The 20,720-nt window shown below is 37.5% G+C and overlaps 1 protein-coding gene across 1 annotated transcript in view; it reads left to right on the plus strand.

The window, feature by feature from the left end:
* Positions 1-20,720, plus strand: part of CRPPA (CDP-L-ribitol pyrophosphorylase A) — a gene marked incomplete at both ends in the record, with an annotated part of 119,183 nt that overhangs the window by 24,646 nt on the left and 73,817 nt on the right. Inside the window, one exon of the mRNA XM_084260220.1 lies at positions 3,009-3,158. Coding sequence (XP_084116346.1) covers positions 3,009-3,158 — 150 coding nt within the window. The remainder of the gene's footprint in view (positions 1-3,008; positions 3,159-20,720) is intronic.

Consider the following 20,720-nt stretch of genomic DNA (forward strand, 5'->3'; position numbering starts at 1 on the left):
ATTGTATTCTCTTGGCCTGTTTTATGCTTAAAATGTAACATGACATGATTGTTAAAAAGTGTAATAAAATATTGGATCAGCCTAAGAAATCCTTTTTTGCTAGCTGGTTTTCTGGAATGGTAACTGTTTCAGAAAAAAAGAATAAATTCAAATAGTCTTAACTAATTACAGAAAAGCTGTGGCTAACATGCTGCTCTGTCTCGTTTCCCATGACCTTCTAATTTTATAATTTTTTTTTGTGTGTGTGTGACCAATTAAAATATGAGAACAGAGCAAAATAACATAGTCCAAATGCCCAGCAGCTCGGATAGAGAGGTAATAATCCATATCCTGGAATCACAGGAAATGGAGAGGAGACAAGTTGCAGATAATTTAGTCTCTACTTCTGCTTATGCACAGCGTTTCCTCAAAGTACATCTGTTAAATTTACTCCTCATTTAATACATTGACATATTCCTAAAATCATAATAGTGTTTTGTTTTGACAGTTAGTCTTTTCTATTACAGAAGTAAAATTGATCCTTCCTACGCCAGAAAGATGGACTAGATGAGCTCTCAATATCCTTTACAGACAGCTCTGTGATTTCATAGTTCTCGCCGTTCTCCCTATGCTGTGTTTTACCTCTGGATGATAGTGTTTTGCTCCATGTGGTGTTTTAGATAGATAATTCTTCCCATGTATTAGAAAAAGCGCTTTTCTAATTTTGAGAAAGTGGTTTGGATATTTTTCCTTTGTATGAATCTTTTGTCTCCCTGCCCCAGCGGCTCATGCATATCAGAACTCTTTGGGGATGTAGAATTCATTCCCATCTCTCTCCTCATTCTGTAGAAGAATGAACTAAAAGGCTGTATTTTAGAGCTCATAAAGTGCTCAACATGCTGACTTCAGTTCTCTTTGGTTTATTGTTTAGTAGTGTGAAAGGGGGAGGGAAGACAACTAATTCATTCTCTTCTGTGAGGACAAAAAATTTAGGCTCACATATGGTGTGCCATTCTGCCACTGGATGCTTATCGTAGGTCAGAAGTCTGGTAAGAACGGACAGGAGTTAGATGTATGAGGGCAGGATTTGCCAGTGGTAGATAAATGAAATCAACAGTAACAGTGCTTTTACTTTATGTGATTTATTTTTTAATGCGTCAAAGCTCGTTAGACCTCAGAAGGTCTGTGACTGCAGTGAAGAGTGTCAGAACTCACCCTTGGGAGTGGTTTTCTTAGTATAGTGGTTTAAGATGTTGGATAATTCCAGATGTTTTGGAACAGCGTAAATGAATATTTTTATTATTCTTAGAAATAGATAACAAGCAGTATAGTGTAAGGACAGCATTCCTGGTGGTTTGCATTGTTAGGCAGCATGCTTTTCACACTGTGACTTGATAAGCAATGTTCTGGCTTTGCATCCTTTTCTGCGTTATGGTATGGACAACTCTTGTCCCAGTTGCCTTTAGCTTCATATAAAGTTAGTGTGAGCATTGGTGACTGATGAGTTGTGGGCAGCTTTTTGGTATCAAAATGCCTAAAACCAGCTAGGAGAGTTCTGTTTCAGAGGTGTCGTAGATTTTTAATACCATATGGTAATGAAAAGGTCAGAGATCTATAATTGGTTTCAAATCTATGCAAAACCAAAACTGAAATAACGCATTGAAACACCTTTCTGGGGCATGGTGCTGCTGGACGTTGAATGCTTTCACATGTATGTGCTGTGTTCCCAGTGATTTTATGGGTAGGTGTGGTCATTCATTATTTCACGGGGTGAATTCATCATGGAGCTCAGTTTTCTGAAACTTTTCTTGTTGATTATTTCTGAGCACTTTAGCCAAATTGAAATCTGTGGAAGCAATAGGTGGTGTGGATTGCCAAGACCTCTTATATGTGTCTCCTGCTGTTTGGTATCTGAATGGGCTGAGAAGTATCCTCATAGAACCCACCTAATATGTATTTCGAAGAAAGTCTGTAAAGCAAACATCTCCGATCTGTACATGTATTTGGAATAAATGTTTATCAAGGGTGTAAGTTGTTTTTTGGGTTTTCTTTTTTTGTAAATTAGCCCCCAGTGAGTACTTACACAGTCTTCTGATGTTATGCTCATGTTAAAAGACTCATACAGTCTAAGATTGTGGTAGATGAGAAACTTAACATGAGCCAGCAGTGTGCTCTTGCAGCTCGCAAGGCCAATGGTATCCTGGGCTCCATCAGAAGATGGGTGGCAGCAGGGACAGTGAGGTGATTGTCCCCCTCTACTCTGCCCTTGTGAGGCCCCATCTGGAGTACTGTGTCCAGATTTGGGGCTGGGGCCCCCAATACAGGAAAGATGTAGAACTGTTGGAGAGGGTTCAGATGAGGGCCACAAAGATGATTAGAGGGCTGGACCACTTCCCCTGTGGGCGAGCTGGGCTTCTTCAGCCTGGAGAAGAGAAGGTTGCGGGGGGACCTCATCGCAGCCCTCCAGTACCTGAAGGGAGCATACAAACAGGAGGGGAATCAACATTTTAAGAGGGTAGACAATGGCAGTACAAGGGGGAATAGATTAAAACTAAATGAAGGAAGGTTTGGATTAGATATTAGGGGAAGTTTTTTACAGAGAGAGTGGTGAGGTGTTGGAACAGGCTTTCCAGAGAGATGGTGGATGCCCCGAACCTGAAAGTGTTCAAGGCCAGGTTGGATGGGGCCCTGGGCAACCTTGTGTAGATCCAGGCCTGGAGGTTGGTGTCCCTGCCTGTGGCAGGGGGGTTGGAGCTCTATGATCTTTGGGGTCCCTTCCCAACCCATGCCATTCTATGATTCTAAGTAATATGATGTATTCATTATTGAGTTGGACCCGATGATCTCTCGGTCCCTTCCAACCTCTGTGATTCTGTGATTATGAGATACATAAAAGAGAAATAGAAAATGGTTGGGTTGTTTGTTCGGGTTTTTTTTTGACTGTACTGGCTAAACCATGACAGACTGCAGCTGTCTGATACACATTAATATTCATAATGTTTAGGCCTTCTTTTGTGTTTTGTTCATAGGCAGCAGGAGCAATTCGCCCTCTGGTTTCTACTGTTATTGCTTCTGCTCCAAATGGCTGTTTAGACCACTCACTGGAACGTGCCAGGTACAGAGCCAGTGAAATGCCTCAGGCTTTCTTGTTTGATACCATCTACGAAGCATACCAACAGGTAAGGCATTGAGACTTTTAAAGACTTTTTTTCCATTTACTTTAGTTAAAGCCCCCCCACTTTATTTCTATTATTTGTAATACAGAGATTCAGCATTTCAGATCACATGGAAAGGTGGGTATTACCTCTCTGTATATTTTTGATGAAAATGCTTTATTATTCTAATCTATTTGAGTTTTTGGATTATCAAGCTGCCAAATGCAAGAGAGGATGAGGGGTCTAAACTATTGGAAGGGCAGATTTGCTTAAATTTTTATTGTGCATGAAATAAATGTGAGTGGGTTAATATTTCTTAAGTATATGTTGTTGACTGAGTATCAGTTTTGGATGCACAGTGTAATAATGCTATTATATAAGCATATGATGGGATATAGGCTGTTCTAAAATATTGGGATAATATTAACCTGAGACATCTATGTAAATAAGTATTTAATTTGTTTCATGTTGCGTGTGTATTGTATATGCTTTTTTATGTATTCTGAAAATAATATTTATCTAGTCTCTGTTGTAATTATTTCATTTTTTTCCTTTATATATTGCTTTAACATCATCTTTATTTAAGAAAATAAAAATTGTGGGTAGTGTATTAAACCCTGACTCTTTTGCCTTTATCCCTCTTGAAGACTGCTTTGTTTGCCCCACCCTGCATTCACAGTTTACTGGAAACACTCCAGCCTTTCGTCTCAGCATTCTACTTCCTTTTCATTCATCACCTTGTGGAAATTGCCTGTCCTCCAGGTATCTTTCAGACTGACTGGAAGCAGAACGTTTCTTCATTTGTCACTTGGAAGGAATTATTTTTCACTCCAGTAATTCTGACAGTCATGCTTCCCATCAGTCTTTCGTTTTCAGAGTAAACAAGTCCAAATTACTGATGCTCACCTTCAGAGAGTACATAGCTTAGAAGTCCCCAACAACAGAACAAATGTGTGGACAGGCAATGAAGAAGAAACAGATGCTTAATTGTTCAGTAGTTGTTTTACTTAGAAATGTTGGCACAAATTCCACGTCATACCCTTTACTAACAGCAACTTGATGTTGTTCTTAGATGCTGAAGATGAAAGACTGTCCAAGATAAAGAGCCACTCAAGAGACTGGGTTATCTCTAAACTTCTTTCTTCTGATGGGAAGCAGTGTGATGTTCTTGGTGTATATATATATGAAAACACATAGCAGATATTTCTAAGTGAGCCTGTAGCTTAAATGTAGCAGGCATACTCATGATAAAGGCAACATATATTTGCACAGGACACCTCTTAAGTCACAACAGCTACTGTTGGTTATACATCTGTTAATGTATCTCTTTTGGCAAACTGCATGTTTAATGTTGTTTCTCAAAGAAACCAAACCCACAACAACCCCCTATTTTTTCCTCTGTGTTTGCTCTTAGTTTGCAGATACAGTAGAGCTGGCAAATGCTTAAAAAGCTTTTTCCCTAAATGCCTTGCTCAAAAAGCAACTTGCAGTCCCTATGCTCCTCTGAATAGTGTTCTCTTCTCACATATGCATTCCATCAGTCGTCTTTTTTGTACCCCTGCTCTTTCAAGAACAAGCCACCAAAGTTGTTAGCAAGCAACCAAGGCCATGGTTCCTTGTCCCCAGTTCCCTTTGCATTGGCTAAATTCTGGTCATTTAAATGCTCTGTGCCTTGGAGCTCTGGGAAGGATAACACTTCACTGAACCTCTCAACTCATATTGTTTGCTAATTATTTATGTTTCAATGGTGCCTAGCTGTCCAAGTCAAGGATTAAGACCCTATTGTTCTGGGAACTGTACAAACAAATAAAAAAAGATACATAATCGTTGTCCTGAAAAACTTAGTCAAGCTACTGTAGGATGGATTTTTATAGGAATGGATGCAGTTTATGGTGCTTCCTAAATATTAATATACCCATCATTAGTTTCCACAACAACCTGGTAAAGTGAGTAACAGATGAACAAAAAAAAGGGTAAACTAATTTTGTTACTCGTGTTGCAAGTTGCTTGCAAAGCTGGGAATGGAATTAATTTTGGCTGAGTCAGCATGGGATTGCGATCCTGCTCCTGTGTATTTCGTGTAGTTGTGACCTTTATGTAACAACAGCGTGGGGAGAAAAAGAAGTCAAGCATGCATTCCTTAGAAAGAAACTATCCATTTGAATTGTGGCTTCAAGTAACACAGGCGTTTTAGTTACATTGTGGGTAATGTGGAGTACTGCTTTTAAACTCTGTCTCTGGTGAAATGCATCCTCTGATGTGAGTAGGTAGTTTCAGAGAGTTTATAATCAGATGTATTCTTTTTCGTGAAAGTAAGATCTCCCAGTATCTTGACCACTAAGTTGCAACATTCAGCTAAAGGTCAGTTCTTTGATCCTTCCAGGTTTGCCATCTATAGATTATTTTGCCCTTCTCTGGTACCAATCTGGGCAGAGCCGACTAGTACTCCTTCTCCTTTTATTGATGTTTTGAATGTATTTAGAAGTTGAAAAGAGTAAGTTATTAAAACTATTAGAATAGGTTAAAATAGTTCATATGATCCATATCAAATTAAAAGTAATTTCATTAGAAAACTTTTTCCATTTTTTATTTGATTACAAATGCTAGGGATGATTTGGGGAAAATATATCATTTATACATAAAATTAATTGAAATAGATATAACAAATGCAAAAAATTGGTTTACAATATTAAAATATATTTATGCCACATTGAATTCCCTTTACATTTGGTGCCAAAAATTGAGCACAGATTTTAAGGATTTTGTGTGCTGGATCTGACTTTAGTTTTCACTCTCACTTCTTCTCTATTGCTAAGAAGAGAGATACATATTCCAAATGGATCTTTTTTCAGATACAGGCTGCTTTCTGTTTTAACTGTTGACAGTGTCAAGATTCCTGGCATCATAGCTATTAACTTCTGAACTTTATAGTTGTGCTGTTGAAACCTTTCAAATTTTGGTGCTCAAAAGTTGCATGCCCTTGGTTGTCTTTGCAGTGATTTTGAGAACTCATTAAAGTAAACATTCTTCATCACTTGCATATCAAAACCTCCTTTAACGGGGCGTGTGTTGGACAGGAAGTGATATCGGAGTCTGTTTGATCAGTTACCCAGAAGCAGGGTTAAAAATTCCATACACTACCTCTGAAATATACTATGAAATCATTTCTGTTGTGCTCCTCTCATGCAACATGAGCTCAAATTAGACTTAGGTTCTGTGAGAAGGTATGCATTGTATTGTTTTCTAGAAATCACATCTCTTTTTGCAAGGTCTATTACTGTGAAATCTTCGGTTCTTCAGGATGGTCTTCCTCTCACCATTCCATAATGTTTCTTGATCCTGATGGAAAAATTAGTTAATCTTTCTACTCTACTGTTACAAGGTAGCCAAGGACTTCCATCTGCCAAGTAGGGTTGGTTGGTTTGTTTTTAATCCCCAGAGAAAATAAATCTGAAACGGGAAAGAGCAATGCAAAAAATGGTGTGGTACTGGATACTTCTGATAGTTAATTTTGAATAAATTTTTTAACCATACTGAAACAATAGTATACATTTATGAAAATATTTCCTTAAAAATAATCTCAGACTTTTTCAGTTAGCATCAGTTTTAATGTGAGTTAGTTGTGAAAGCAGCTTTTTTGGGCATGTCTGTGTACATGCTTCACAGGGGAAAAAGACATTTAGATGTGCCATAGTTTTCCTTTTTCATTGGGAGAATGCAAACAGTTTGAGAACCATTACTGTTTCTTGGCAAATGAATTGAGAGTACTTTGTGTTTGCCTTTTTGTGATGCAGCAGGTAAGTGGATGTGCAACAGGGAAGTGAAAGTTTTTCAGTATTCTTCTACCTGAAATGATAATTGCTCCAGTGTTGCAGGATCAGAAGACCATTGCTCAGGAAGTTGCCATTCTGTCCATTCCAGAATAGTGATATGATTTTAACATTTTTATAAATTGTTATATGTTGTACTTGTCACTGAGAGTAACTCTTGGTCCCTGTGTTTGAAATCGCATAAACCACACTAAATACATTTGAAGATAATACTAAAATTAAGCAGCTGCTCAGAGCCCACAACAGCCAGTGGAGCTAAAATCTTGTAAGGCCTCACTACTTTGACTTCTATCGTTAGATAGAGCGCTTTGCTATAATAAATCAATTGGCATCATGGGATTTTGACAGTACCCAGTATCTAACGCTGTTTAACGCTTTCTGTTGCAAATCTCTCTGTTCATTTGGATATACAAAGCAAAGCATGGGAAAACAGCTGTTTACTTCTATTTCGGTGATGTATTCTGATGCTTCCACTTTGTGGTAGTGTTGGGATGACCCTGAGGTGAGAAAAAGATCGATTATGCAGGCCTCCTTACGTATGCCTGAGACTGTTACTGTGTCACTTACTGTAAGTAGCCTGCTCACCTCATATTCTTAGAAAGTACAGCACTGCTTTCATGCCCTTCAATTTGTTAAATTTGTAAAATTTATAGAAGCTATACATCACAAAATTTATAGAAATGATGACTTTAATTTGCATGATGTGTGCTTGTCACAAGGTGGACGAGGGGAGAAAGAACTGTACGTGTAATGTGTGTGGTATCTTGCGGGCAGGAGGCTTTACCGGAGCCAGAAGTTTTCCTTGGGACATTGGGTAAAAAGCCGTATTGTATCAGTGTGTTAAGGGGATAAGCATAATGTTGCATCAGGGCTCTTAGTTCTGGTATGTCCTAATTTGTAGAGTTGTCTCCTGGGCACTGTAACAAACTATAGCACTAACCTTCAGTAAATATTAGTAGTGGAGAAGTTAAACTTTTTAAAAACAAAAGTGCAAATCTCTAATAACTAGTGAAACCCATTGAAAAGTTGTAGAATTGCAGAATGTGTGATTCACTTCAGTTCTAACTTACCTGGGACAACACCAGCCCGTCAGATTTTTTGTTTTGCGGTTAATAAGAATTCAGTTCCTGATCTTTGGAAACTCATGTTTCTTTTCTATTCTTATCAGCCCTAGGGGAAATCAGAAAAGTTAATTGAAAAAAGTGTTCATTGAAAATCCACCCTTTGGTGGATTTTTTGCAGGTAGCAAATAAAGGATAAATTCCTTAGACCAGACTTGTTCATTTTTGCTTAAGGTAGTTTCATGTTTCTGTTCAGCTTTTTAAATTAAATAGAAGCAAATGTGAAGTAAGCTTGGGAGGAGGAGGGTATTGCAGGGAAGACTTCACTTACTGAGAGTCAAGTGTTCCCCTGGAGCAGTATCTTTTAAGGAATTAGTATCAGGAAGTCAGGTAGACTACCTTTTCCTTTTATAGGAGTAGGCTGAGACTGATTTCTGTAATACCTGTTTCTGACATACTGTGAAAAGCACAAAGATCTCAGAGATCTTTTGTCTTTTAACACAAAGCATCTTGTTGTGTCATGTCATATTAGTGTACAAAGTAACAACCACAATATAAAAAGGCTGAAATACCCAAACTTAACCAAGCATTCTGTATTTTAAATGTATCTGACAAAGGAAGGTAGGTAGCAGGAACAATTAAAAAGCCTTGCCTTTCCTGATGTGACAGAGAAACAGCTGAAAATAGAAGGGGAGCAGTATGTAGAAGATCCTGACTGGGATGTTCTATGTCAGAGATGTAAACAAAGAGCCTGGGAAAAATGATATGATGCTTAGAGAGTTTTCAGCATGAACTCTGGGGATACAACAATTACTCATCAGTGTGACTAGTCCCATGAAGCCAAGGACATTGTAAGAGGAAGAGCTTTACATTACTAAAGAAAGGTTGGGACATGTTAGAAGGCTGTTCTGCAGGAATAGCATGGTGTGTCTGATCACTATTTAGAGTGATAGGTTTCTAATAGTCTTAATTAAAAAAAAAATTCTGATGCCCTTTTTTTTCTGGTAAACTTTTATACATTGTTTTACACTTAGCCTCAGGATGGGGTGCATCCGGAGGAGTATAGCCAGCAGGTCAAAGGAGGTGATCCTCCCCCTCTACTCTGCCCTGGTCAGGCCCCACCTGGAGTATTGTGTCCACTTCTGGGCTCCTTGGTTTAAAAAGGACAGGGATCTCCTGGAGAGAGTCCAAAGAAGGGCCACAAAGATGATTAGGAGCCTGAAACATCTCCCCTGTGAGAAAAGGCTGAGTAAGTTGGGACTCTTCAGCCTTGAGAAGAGAAGACTAAGGGGGGACCTAATTAAAGTCTATAATTATCTTAAGCAGGGGATGCAGGGGGAATCAGCCAGCCCCTTTTCAGTAGTCTGTGGGGATAGGACAAGGGGCAATGGCTGCAAGTTGCAGCATAGGAAGTTCCGCACCAACATGCAGAAGAACTTTTTCACAGTGAGGGTGACAGAGCCCTGGGACAGGCTGCCCAGGGAGGTGGTGGAGTCTCCATCTCTGGAGATATTCAAGACCCGTCTGGACGCCTATCTGAGTGATATGTCCTAGGGAGCTGCTTTGGCAGGGGGGTTGGACCCGATGATCTCTTGAGGTCCCTTCCAACCCTTGCAATTCTATGATTCTAAGATTCTATGATTCTATGATCTGTCTGTGGGAAAATTTATCACAAAAGCTACTATTTTTCGGGGTGCTTGTATTGCACATGTAGTTACTTTGATCATCTGTTGGAAGTGGACCTCTTGTAGATGATTGAAGTTTATATTTAGCTAATCAGAACAATGAAGCTGAATTAAAAAAGAAAAAAAGGAACAGGAAGCAAGAATATGCATTTAAAGTGTGTAGGCTTCAAAATGTTTGGAGATGTTTCTCTGATGCATGTCTGTAATTTTACAGGTATCCACCCAGAACAGGCTGACCTTAGGGATTCTGTCTAATCTGTGCAGAAACTATTTAGAGATTAGAATTTTTGGGGACTACATTGAATTGATACATCTGTTCCTAGCCAACATTACCCACTTTTTTTGGATAACAAGCAATCACATTTCCTTTGGGACATTACTGCATCTGCCTGCAGAGAGGAGAGAGCTGCTATATATAAGCATAGTAATGACAAGATACAAAGTAATAGTGTGTCAGGCAGAATCATGTGAATACTTTGATGCTAAGTGCTGGGAGGCAGATGTTCTTCCAGTCACCAAAAAAATCTTTACAAGATGTCCCCAGATGGGCTTGAGAAGGGGAAAAGAGAGATTCTGCAAACTGTCCAACCTGGTCCTCAGTAGAAGAAAAGGAAATCCCAAAAATCTAACAAACCCATGAGAATGTTTGCCAGAGTGAGAAAGGAAGTTGGCTATTGTTAGGCCCATTGTAGAAGTGTTTGCTCAAAGTATTGTCTTTTCTGTATGTAAATAATAGGGAGTGTATTCCATGTGGATTTTGTAAACTTCTAAAGTGCTTTTTGAAAGGGCATAACATTACTGGGATTCTTCTTCAAACATGTGTGAAGCATTTTAGTATCCTCTGTAGCAGGGAAGTGGAGTCAGCTGTAGCAGTTTAGTAATATTTTGGCATAGGTCAGGCAAGTCCTTCGAGGCAAAATGTCTAGACTGATTTGGGGATTTTCCTGTGGGTTCATTCTTTGCTAAAGAAATTGATGTCTGTCAAATTAACATTGCCAAGAGCAACAGGCGATTAAATGAACAGTAGTGGACAAATTGCTGACTAAAACCTTGGCAACTTTGGGACTAAGGGTCAGATTCAGGAGGACTGAAGGGTCAAAATGTGAGGTGGAATTTGGGCATTTAAGTCTAATGCTGGAATCACTGCTCACCTCCTTTCTAAGACTAAAGATACCAGGATCTAGAGATAGCGGAATCTTCAAGACACCTCAACTTTTTCTTAACATTCACCAAGTGTGAAACTCTGTGTATGCCATTGTGTAAGGCATTGAAGTTGTGGCAAAGCTGAACAGCTTAATATTTCCTTTCTGTAAACATTCCCATGGAGAAAAACATTTTTTTTTTGCTTGATTCTATTAAATCATGACTTGGTGATCAGCTCAGAGCTGTTTGGTATTTTAGTGTGAAAACACTGGAAAAGAGACCACCATTGTTTTTAACCTGACAAAATGTAGGTAACATATATGGATTTTATTATAAGCTGTAATGAATTGCTTCTTGACATTCATCTTTTTAAAAAAAGTGTCAGACATCTTTTATTTAAATGTATTATGTTGTAAGGCTGATTGTTTTCCCTCATTCTTCAAATATATTTTGTAGTTTCTGTATGCTTTGTGCTTTTGTGTGTATAGAAATCCACTTCCATTTCCACCATCCCCAGCTTTGTTCATCCACTTTGCTGTTGCATTTAGTAGCTTGAAGTTCAGGTCTTCTAAATATATACCACGTGATATCATTTTTGTGTTTTTCCTAATTCTGCATTCCAGTTTGTGCCTGGAGGTTTTCTTCTTATCAACAGTATTCTGAAATACTCAATCAAGAAGTGATTTATGAATTAGACAAGAGCTAGCTAAAAATAATAGTAAACTACTACTTGTAGATCTGTATGAGGACAGTAATACAAGCCAATGCTCTTCTTTGTATGGAGTTCTAAAGGCAGCGCACTTCCACCTGCCTGTGAAACATAATAGGTAATTGCAGTTTTAGTGTGACTGCCTACTTGGTTAGTCCAAGTCAACCTACTTGGCTGAATAGCAAAGCAGTAAAGCAGTATTTCAGTTTGTTGAAATTCCTACTCCAGTTTCTTTGATGGTATAATGATATAGATTTCAATTAGCTGTATTGTACTATTAAGAAGGGGACACTGAGTGTTTCGATGTGCAGTCTAAGCGTATGAAATAACCTAACCTAAGGAAATCTTTCTGCTGGTTTGTCCATGGGCCATTAGGGTTTTAGATCAGATTGCTTGGCAGGGAAATCTATGTAGCTGTGTAGCTCCTAATTGTTGAAAGAAAACCTACTAACCCATTTCTCCTTACATGGGAAGCTTTTACTTTATTAACAGCGCCCTTGCATTGTTCTGGTCCATTTCAGCTTGGATTTTTATCTCTGGTTTTAGTCCCATTAATAAAAAAAAAATCTTTGGAACTTCAGTATAACCTGAGTTCTGTTCCATTTCATTCCTGTTGAAAGTTTTTAATTTTTTTTGTTTTGATGCAAAATGTCAATGGAGCTGATATTTTAATAATGCAGTTTTGCAAAAGAATTTTGATTTGCCTTTCTCCATTCATCTTTAGGCTGATGAACACAAGCTGTTTCTTAGATACAGGGTCGTCAGCCTTGCCTAAATGAATATCCTAATTTGTACAGTCTTCAGGTTGTAGTTCTGAGATGGTTTCCAAAGAAATTTTACAGTTACTTCATGTGTCATCGTTTTACCCTGGCACCTTTGTCCTGAGATTTAGAGGAATAAGTATTTTTTTCCCTTTCCCTATCCTTAAAACCTACCCAATTCTACAGATTATTCTTTTCCAGTATATATATACTAAATTAATTTTGTCAGTAATGCTTTCATTTATTTGAAACCTGAAGCTAGATTGGTGGTCTGTTGAGAAAACTATGCTAGTTTAGATAGTTCTGTACTTGATTAGCTCTTTGGCGCAATGGCAGAGCCAGGATATTGTATGAATCCCCACCTTGCCCTAATTAATTTCTGCCACAAGAATGTTTGGAGAAATTCTAATGCCTTGCATAAGAAAAAAATAAAAAGTTTTTTTTTGCTAACAGGGTAATGACTTCCATTTTATGGCACTCCTCATCCTGTAGGATCTCAAAGCACTTTGCACATTCACATACAAGCTCTTGGAATTGTTTGGTGGAGTGGTGCAAAGCTGCCGCACCCTGGGTGAAATCTGGCATCTCTGCAGCAGTGAAAAGGCATTTTGTCTTCAGATAGGCTTTGGAGGGTGTATGTTAGAGACACACACTGCAATTATTCAAGTTGAAAATTAGACTGGATTATGAGGGTATTGTTGTAAGTGTTACTGGATTTACTCTGATAAGTGTACTATGTCCACAAGAATCACCCGTTTGGCACAGGCTCAAAAATTGCTGAATACTAAGTGAGAATCACTGTATCCAGCATATGGGAGACCACCCATCTAAATTGTCATCTGCTGCTTGTTTTGAGAGAGAAAAGAAGAAAACAAGGTAGTGGTGTTAGAGCTTTTAATCTCTTAGTTACCAAAAGTTTAGTGTATCGAAAGGCAAGGAAAAGCATCTTCAATGATCTTTCTGAAATCCAAGAAGTGATTCTCCTTAGTGAATTTTTCTAACAGTGAATAATCATATCTGTTCAAAAAAATTAAATATAAACCCTGCATTTTAATTTGGCCTGGATTTGGCTCAACTCTGCCTCTAAGCCTGATTAAGTTCTGTTGGTGGCTTCATTTTAGAATTTAATATATTTGGAAATCTCTTTACTGGGAGAACGTGAATAATCACTTATTTAAATTTTCTTAGAATAACCCATATCTGTATTTTTCTAGGTTGGCACAAGATTCTTTTTGTCTTTGTCTTGTCTGAGTATTTTTCCAATTTACAAGGTAATTTTTTAAAGTGTCAACAGTGAGTCCTAACACAGTATTTTGACCGCTATTGTTGTCACATAGAATATTAACATATTTTAAATTTCTTTTTGATGTTGTAAATAAAATAGGACTTTAAAAAAAGGTGAAGTTATATCTGAGGTCTGAAATTCCATTCTGAGCTGCGTGCTCAAAATTACTCCTGTGTCCTTTTATGGTATCAGAAAAATCAATACTGTTCCATAGTTGGTTACTCATGAATTTATTAATAATTAGCTCTTAGTTGCATCAGGTATTTCATGTTTATATCAGTACCATTGTTTATTTTCACCTAGTTTGTATTCTCATTTTTGTTTTGCTAGTTTGTGTGAGCTTTGTTGGAGTACCATTAGGAATATATCTACTGATGTGGCACAGGAAGAAAGATGGGGAAAGACTGAGGTTTGAGTTTTGGTGATCTCTTACTGTTTCAGGACATGTGTAAACTGGGACTTCACCAGCAATGATATTCATCCCCGTTGCCAGTCGCATGGACATAATGCATGCCTAGTCCTGGCTGCTAGGGCACCATGTGTCCACACTGCAAATTACTTGTTTCAGCAGATGCCCTTGCATATGACTTTCACCTTGATTCCACCAGAAGGGAAACGACTTGGAGCTCTCCAGCAGCACACTTAAATGCATTCTCTACGATTCTGAGTAGGGATAGAGGAAAGACTTGCCCCAAAAAGAACCTCTCCTGCACAATAAATAGGTGATACTGATACAACCCTTGAAGTTTCTTCCTTGTGTCTACTGGTGCCCTTCTCTCCTCAGCAAAGCACCTCTAATTATTCTTGATTAAGCTTTTATTGCTAAATAGCAAAGCTGCACTTTTCCTCTCTGTACAGGTTGATCATGATTTGTGCAGGAGAACATAGCAAACCTCATGCTCTGAAGGACTGAATTTAAGGATTAGTCTGGGTATGTAGGAAAAGACCTTTAATATCAAGTCCAACCATTGACCTACCGCTGTCGAGTCCACCACTAAACCATGTCCCTAAGTACCACATCTTCACATGTCTGAAGTACCTCCAGGATTAGTGACTCAGACAGTTCCCTGGGCAGCCTGTTCCAGTGCATGACAACTCTCCGTGACTGTTTTTTCCCCCTAATATCTAATCTAAACCTCCCCTCGTGCAACTTCAGGCAATGATACAAACACTGTAATAATAATCCTCTAGGGTATCTTCAAGTATCTTAGATTTAAGAACAGAAAATATAGCTTTTATGCTTTCTCAAAAGAATTTTAAAACTTTCGTCTTTCTGTTTCTGTCATCCAGAGTCACTCTTAAAAATGCTGGCACTAGGACCTAATCTTGTAATTACACTTCAGCTTCTGTTTAATTCTTAGCTCTGAGATAGAAAAGAACAGTGAAAAAAATAGATATATTTTCTAATTGCCTAGTTACTTTTATTTGTGTTTGGGTTTTGGGGTTTTTTTGTAGTGATACCTTGAATCTAAATTGACGTAAGCATTATTTTTCTTAGAATGGGACAATGAAGTCAAGGGGTTTTCTATTTAGCTCATTAGACCTAGATGCTATATTTTGGTCACAGAATCATATGTGATTTGTTGCTTAGAAGAAAGTTGAAGGAACCTATCCAAAATGAACAGGAATATCCACACTTCCTAGATCTTACACAATAATTTTATTCATTTATGCTCAGAAATGCCAACTTTGATATAAGGATTTGTTCACTGCATCCACATTGATTTCTGATCCCAATGTGTTTCTGCTTTTACTTACTGGGACAGTGATTTTTTTAAACAGATTTGTTTTTGAAGAAAAAAAGTAGGTCCCCCAACTTTGGCTAGTAGCTAAAGCTTTAAACAGTAATAGGGAAAGCAAATTTCATGTTGCCCTCCCTGGGAGTTTGTGCTCTGCAGTGTTACCTATGGAACTCCCACTGCCAACAGCAAATGTGTACAGTGAGCAATAATTGTCATCCTCAACATAGAGATTGTAAACTGATTTCAAAGAAGACTAATGGGAAGAAAATGCATAGCAGACTTGACGTGGGAGGTCATATGCCTACAGCAGAAGTACAGGACATAGCAGCTGGTGATGTCAGTGTGGACTGCATTGACAGGACATTTATTGCAGCAAGGGAAGAAGCAAAATGACTCATTTGTAACTTTTAACCTTAAAAAGATAGTTGTTTTTAACCATTGTCTTAATATTTTAAACTTTTATTTGCACACCTTGTTCAATTTCACAGATGATTCAGGTTGGAAAAGACCCTTAACATCATGATTTCATTCAAAATTTATGGAGGCAACTTCCGTGGTGTTAAATTCCTATATAGTTTTTGAAAAATCAGCATGGGGAGGAGGGAAACCCAAACGAGTTCCTTCACTATGAGGAGGCTGGAGTCTCAAGAGTCTTCAAGCTCTTAGGCCTTCACCTCCAGGGGTGAAATATGAATCCAGCTGTCATCTTCTGATTTTCTTGGTCATACACCTTTTAATGCATGGGATCTTGGAACCACACAATGTATAAGTTCTTTATTGGGTGCTTAGGGAGGAGTTAGAAGCAACTTAATACCAAAATATTTCAGTGGGAAATCAGGAAGTGCTCAGGGTAGACTGCAGGGAAATCATGGCCTGTGCAGAAAGGGCGCGTGCAGTTGCTGCAGTGAAAGGCTTTGGGATATAGATACAGATCTGTAGCAAAACCAAGCTTGCTTAATCCTGTTGGAATAAATCGCTGTATCTTTATTTTCTTCACTGTGAAGCCCTACTGCATCTGGATGTATGTCACAGCAGTTTTAATAATTAACTACAGTAGAAATTGCTTCAGCAATGATCGTATCTGAGCTCATATTTATCTCGCTGTTTCCTTGTTCCTCCCATTTGCCGCTTCTGTTATTTTGTATTTAGCTGTGGTGTGTTGCTGTAGGCCGAGTGCTAGCAGCAAATCCACTGTTGGAGTCAGCATTTTTTGTTTCCACGGTAAAGAACATGGCAAATAAGAGTCCTTTATAAAATATGATAGAAATAGGCCAATTCGGGTTCAGCAAATGCTTCTGTCTGCTCCTATAATTTAATAAAACATTTCTGTTGATGAATATTCGTGATGTACTCTGGCACTTCAGCAGTGGAAGCTTGATTTTCAAGGATCTGTGAAAATCATAAAGGTCCGTATTGTTAATTAGTTATGCAATTAATTGCAAGTGTTCTGATACTGTTATAGAGTGGATTTACATGGGAGAGTAAAATGGAGACGCTTGGTGCTGACAATGGAAAAACTACTAAAGATGTTTACAGAAATGTAAAAGACTTATCCAGGTTTTCAAGTTAACTGGTAAAGGAGCAAGCCTGAAGACTTTCTTTCAGTTAATAAAGAATATTAATTTTGTTTCCTTATTAGAGAACTAAGGAATGATGAGAAAATAAGAAAATGACAGTGCTGTAATGAAAATTTTTCTTGCGTCTGTGTTTGTTCTGCTGTACAGTTATCAGTTCCCATATATCCATTCAAAATCTTTTATCAGTATGAAGATATGGTAAAACAGTGCATGTCAACAGTGATAGCAGTTGCTAACGTTAAATACTGCTGCTTTGTAATTTCACTTGTTCAAAGAATTATATTGGAAACAAGTTTGCAGACTGTTGGTAATCTGCTCTCTTCTCTAACCCCTTCCTCCATGTTTATGGTTAAACAACAGCATAACTTACATTTTAGGAAGTAATATTATTTTATCAAAATATTTTCAAGCTAAACTAGAGGGCAGGGGAAGAAGAACTGGTATAATGCTAAATTATGGAGCTTGCTCCTCCCATAGGACTTTATTGAAACATCTGGTCTTGAAAAACAAACAAACAAAAAAACACCCTCAAAAAAGTCACTCCTCAAAACTACCTATTAGAATGTCTTTGAATATTCAACAGTTCAAAAGCATTTTTAAATAACATATTTCCTCCTGTGTCATTTTAAGAACTAAACTAATCTGTTTTCTTTCTTTTGTGGAAATGTTTTGTGCCAGTATTTCCAGCTGTTTCCACCATTTCAAATTTGTGGTCTGAAACTTAAACTATGTCTATTGTTTCACAAAGCTATGTGAGCATGTCAAGTCCAGTTAACTGTACTCTGTCAAACTTTATATTAAAAAGCCTTCCAGTCAAAAAAAGACTTTAGAAATAGTAAGATTTTTAAACAGATTGTAGTGTAAACTAGCTTTAGATGTACAGAGAAAACATACGGAAGACTTGGGATGCGAATGTTTGCATGCCTGGGTCAGTAAGAATTTTCCTCATAGTTATTCTACAACTTTTTATTATAGCTACTCCCTGATAATGCTTAACCTGTTAACTTAGAGCAATAGAGAAACTTTCAAATTCTGCACCTTAAATATAGACTGAAAATTTCACTTGTGAAGCTGTTTAGCATATGGCTGATATTTAAACTAAGCTGGTCTTGAGCTGATACTTTCATTGTTCTCCTCTGACATCAGTGTATCAGACTTGCAGAAGAGTACACTGTGACAATATGTTTAGGTTTAAACAATTACAGATAATTAGAGTGGTAAATGTCATGATGTACAAGTGTTAGTGAAATATGTTTTTAATTATTACTTTGCTTTGTGTCATATTTCATTCCTTGAAGCCAGCAATATCCTCAAGATGCTTTACCCCATTTATGGAACTTCTCCACTCCCTACTAATTATCTGTAATTAATACCTTGCAAAAAAGTTGGAATTGCTTAGTCTTGTCCTAGTATCATTCATTACCCATATATTTTAAAATGTAACTTCATTTTAATTCACAGTAAATTCTTTTGTAGATTTTTTTTTTCTGATACTTTCATTCTGAGGCAGAAGATAGAGATGCTTTTTTTTTTTTTTTTAAATCTGTATGTTATTCACATTGGTAGAAAATAGTTAATGTCCTCCAGAAAATTTTCCTTAAAGCAAAACTAAAAATGGAAACATTTTGGTAATAAATATTTGGAACTGAAAGTTCCTAAGCCATTTCTGATTTCCTTGGCAATTCGTCTCTGGACCTCTTTACTCAAGAGATCACTCCATTTTACATATTTTAGAGCTGGAGTTCCCTGTTCCTTTATAATTTCTCTTGACCTTTTTTTTTTGTATCTTGGTTATTTAAAGAATATAAATAAGTCCTGCTTAATTTTAAAATATTCCAAAGTGCCCTGTTTTCTTTAGTATTCTGAAAGAAGTCTTGCTTTGTAAATTGCTGTTTTCTTGTATCTGTTTTGGTTTTTTACTCACAGCTCTTAAAAACTTCTGTAGAGAACTTAAGACTTAATTTTTTTTTCTTAGAATATTCTTTTAGAATAAAGATTGCAATTGACAATTACTGATTTAAATACTGTAAAAATATTAACTATGATTTTTTCTAAGATGTCTGTGTGTGTTAGTAATGTAATTCAGATGTATAATGCTGATGAATTCCTTTAATTTCACTGATGCATTATAAAATAATAGAAACAAAAAAATGCCCTTATATGTTTTATTAAACTTCTTGAGAAAATTATTTTTAAAAGGGCAAATTTTATTGCAGCACTCTCATTTGGATCTTCTTTAACCCACTTTTGCATTCTTGACAACTTTGAATTTTTGAATCCTGGAGGAGACTGAGAGTTACTGAGCACAGTATCTAGACTGTCACATTTTATTTGAAACACAAATCTGTGGATGGTTACATTTGATGCAGTGGAAGGGTTATTTGAGCTTTTGTGGAGGAAAGTTTACATATTACTGAATTAATTGTTGTTCTTTAAGGAGTTAACCATCAATTTGAGGCTGCTGAAGCTGAGACTACTTGCGTAGTAAGATGTTTCACAGAACCTTTTACCGAAAGCGCTTTAAGGAAACTGAACAGATTGGGATAAGAGCAAGAGCTTACCAGAGCACAAAATTTGTTAGAATATAAGAAACAAGGTGAAATGCCTGACCATTTTTCATGGCAGTAAATCACTGGTGGAGTTTTGTGAAGATCTGTGCTGGGACCCGTGCAGTTCATTTTATTCATAAATAATTTGTAACAGAAGTGGAGACATTCATCATTTCCATTTTCTCTCATTTAGTCCTCTAAAGGTGAGGACTAAATAAGGTTTGTAGAGGAATGTTGTGATAAAATTGATAGTAAATGTAGATAGATGTAAAGAAGGACAAAAAGGTTGATCAAAGTTTTGAAGTGACTTCCAAACAGAATCATGGAATCATAGAATCATTTTGGTTGGAAAAAATCTTTTAAGATGGTTAAGTCCAGCCATTAGCATAGCACTGCTAGGTCCACTACTAAACCATGTCCATAAGCACCACATCTTCATATCTCTTAAATACCTCTTGGGTGGTCACTCCACTTTTTCTCTGGGCAGCCTTTTCCAATGATTGACAACGTTTTTGGTCAATATTTTTTCCTAATATCCAATCTAAACTTCCCCTGGGACAACTTGAGGCTGTTTCCTGTTGTCTTGTTACTTGGGAGAAGAGACTAAGATCCACCTGGCTGCAACCTCCTTTCAAGGAGTTGTAGAGTTCTCCCCTCAGCCTCCCTTTCTCCAGGCTAAACAACCCTCAGCCACTCCTCATAAAATCTGTTCTCCAGACCTATCACATGAAATGACTGATTGGGTGTTGAACTCTTTACCTGGTGAAAGATGTGTGAAGAGATGTGTGGAGTGTTTTGAAGGGCTGAGAAGGTTGTTTTGCCTTCCCTTTTTTGTCAGAACAACAGAGCATATGATGAAAAGAGTGATAAATCAGATGCTTCCTGAAGCAGGTGCTAAAAAATACATCTATTCAAAGTGTAATTGGTAAATAGAGGATTCCTGCAATTCACTGAGGACTGTTAAGGCAGGCACTTCTTGTTCAGTGTGTCACTTATTAATTTAAGGATTTCCTGAGCCAGAGAGATGATTTCCTTGCTCTTATTTACTTAGTCTTGTCTGTCCACTGTTAACCTAGAGACTCAGTACTGGGCTAGACAGCCTGTGATCTTATCAAATAAGTCTGTTTTTATGAAAGAGACTATTTTAAATTATCCTTCCTTGTTACATGTAATTCATGCTTCTGGATGGAGTGGTAATTTAGCAATATGAAAAAAGACTGGAACTTTCTTATCTTAATCAGGCC

Source organism: Gallinula chloropus (genome assembly GCF_964237585.1).
Source record: "Gallinula chloropus genome assembly, chromosome: 2".
In the NCBI taxonomy this organism is placed as follows: Eukaryota; Metazoa; Chordata; class Aves; order Gruiformes; family Rallidae; genus Gallinula; species Gallinula chloropus.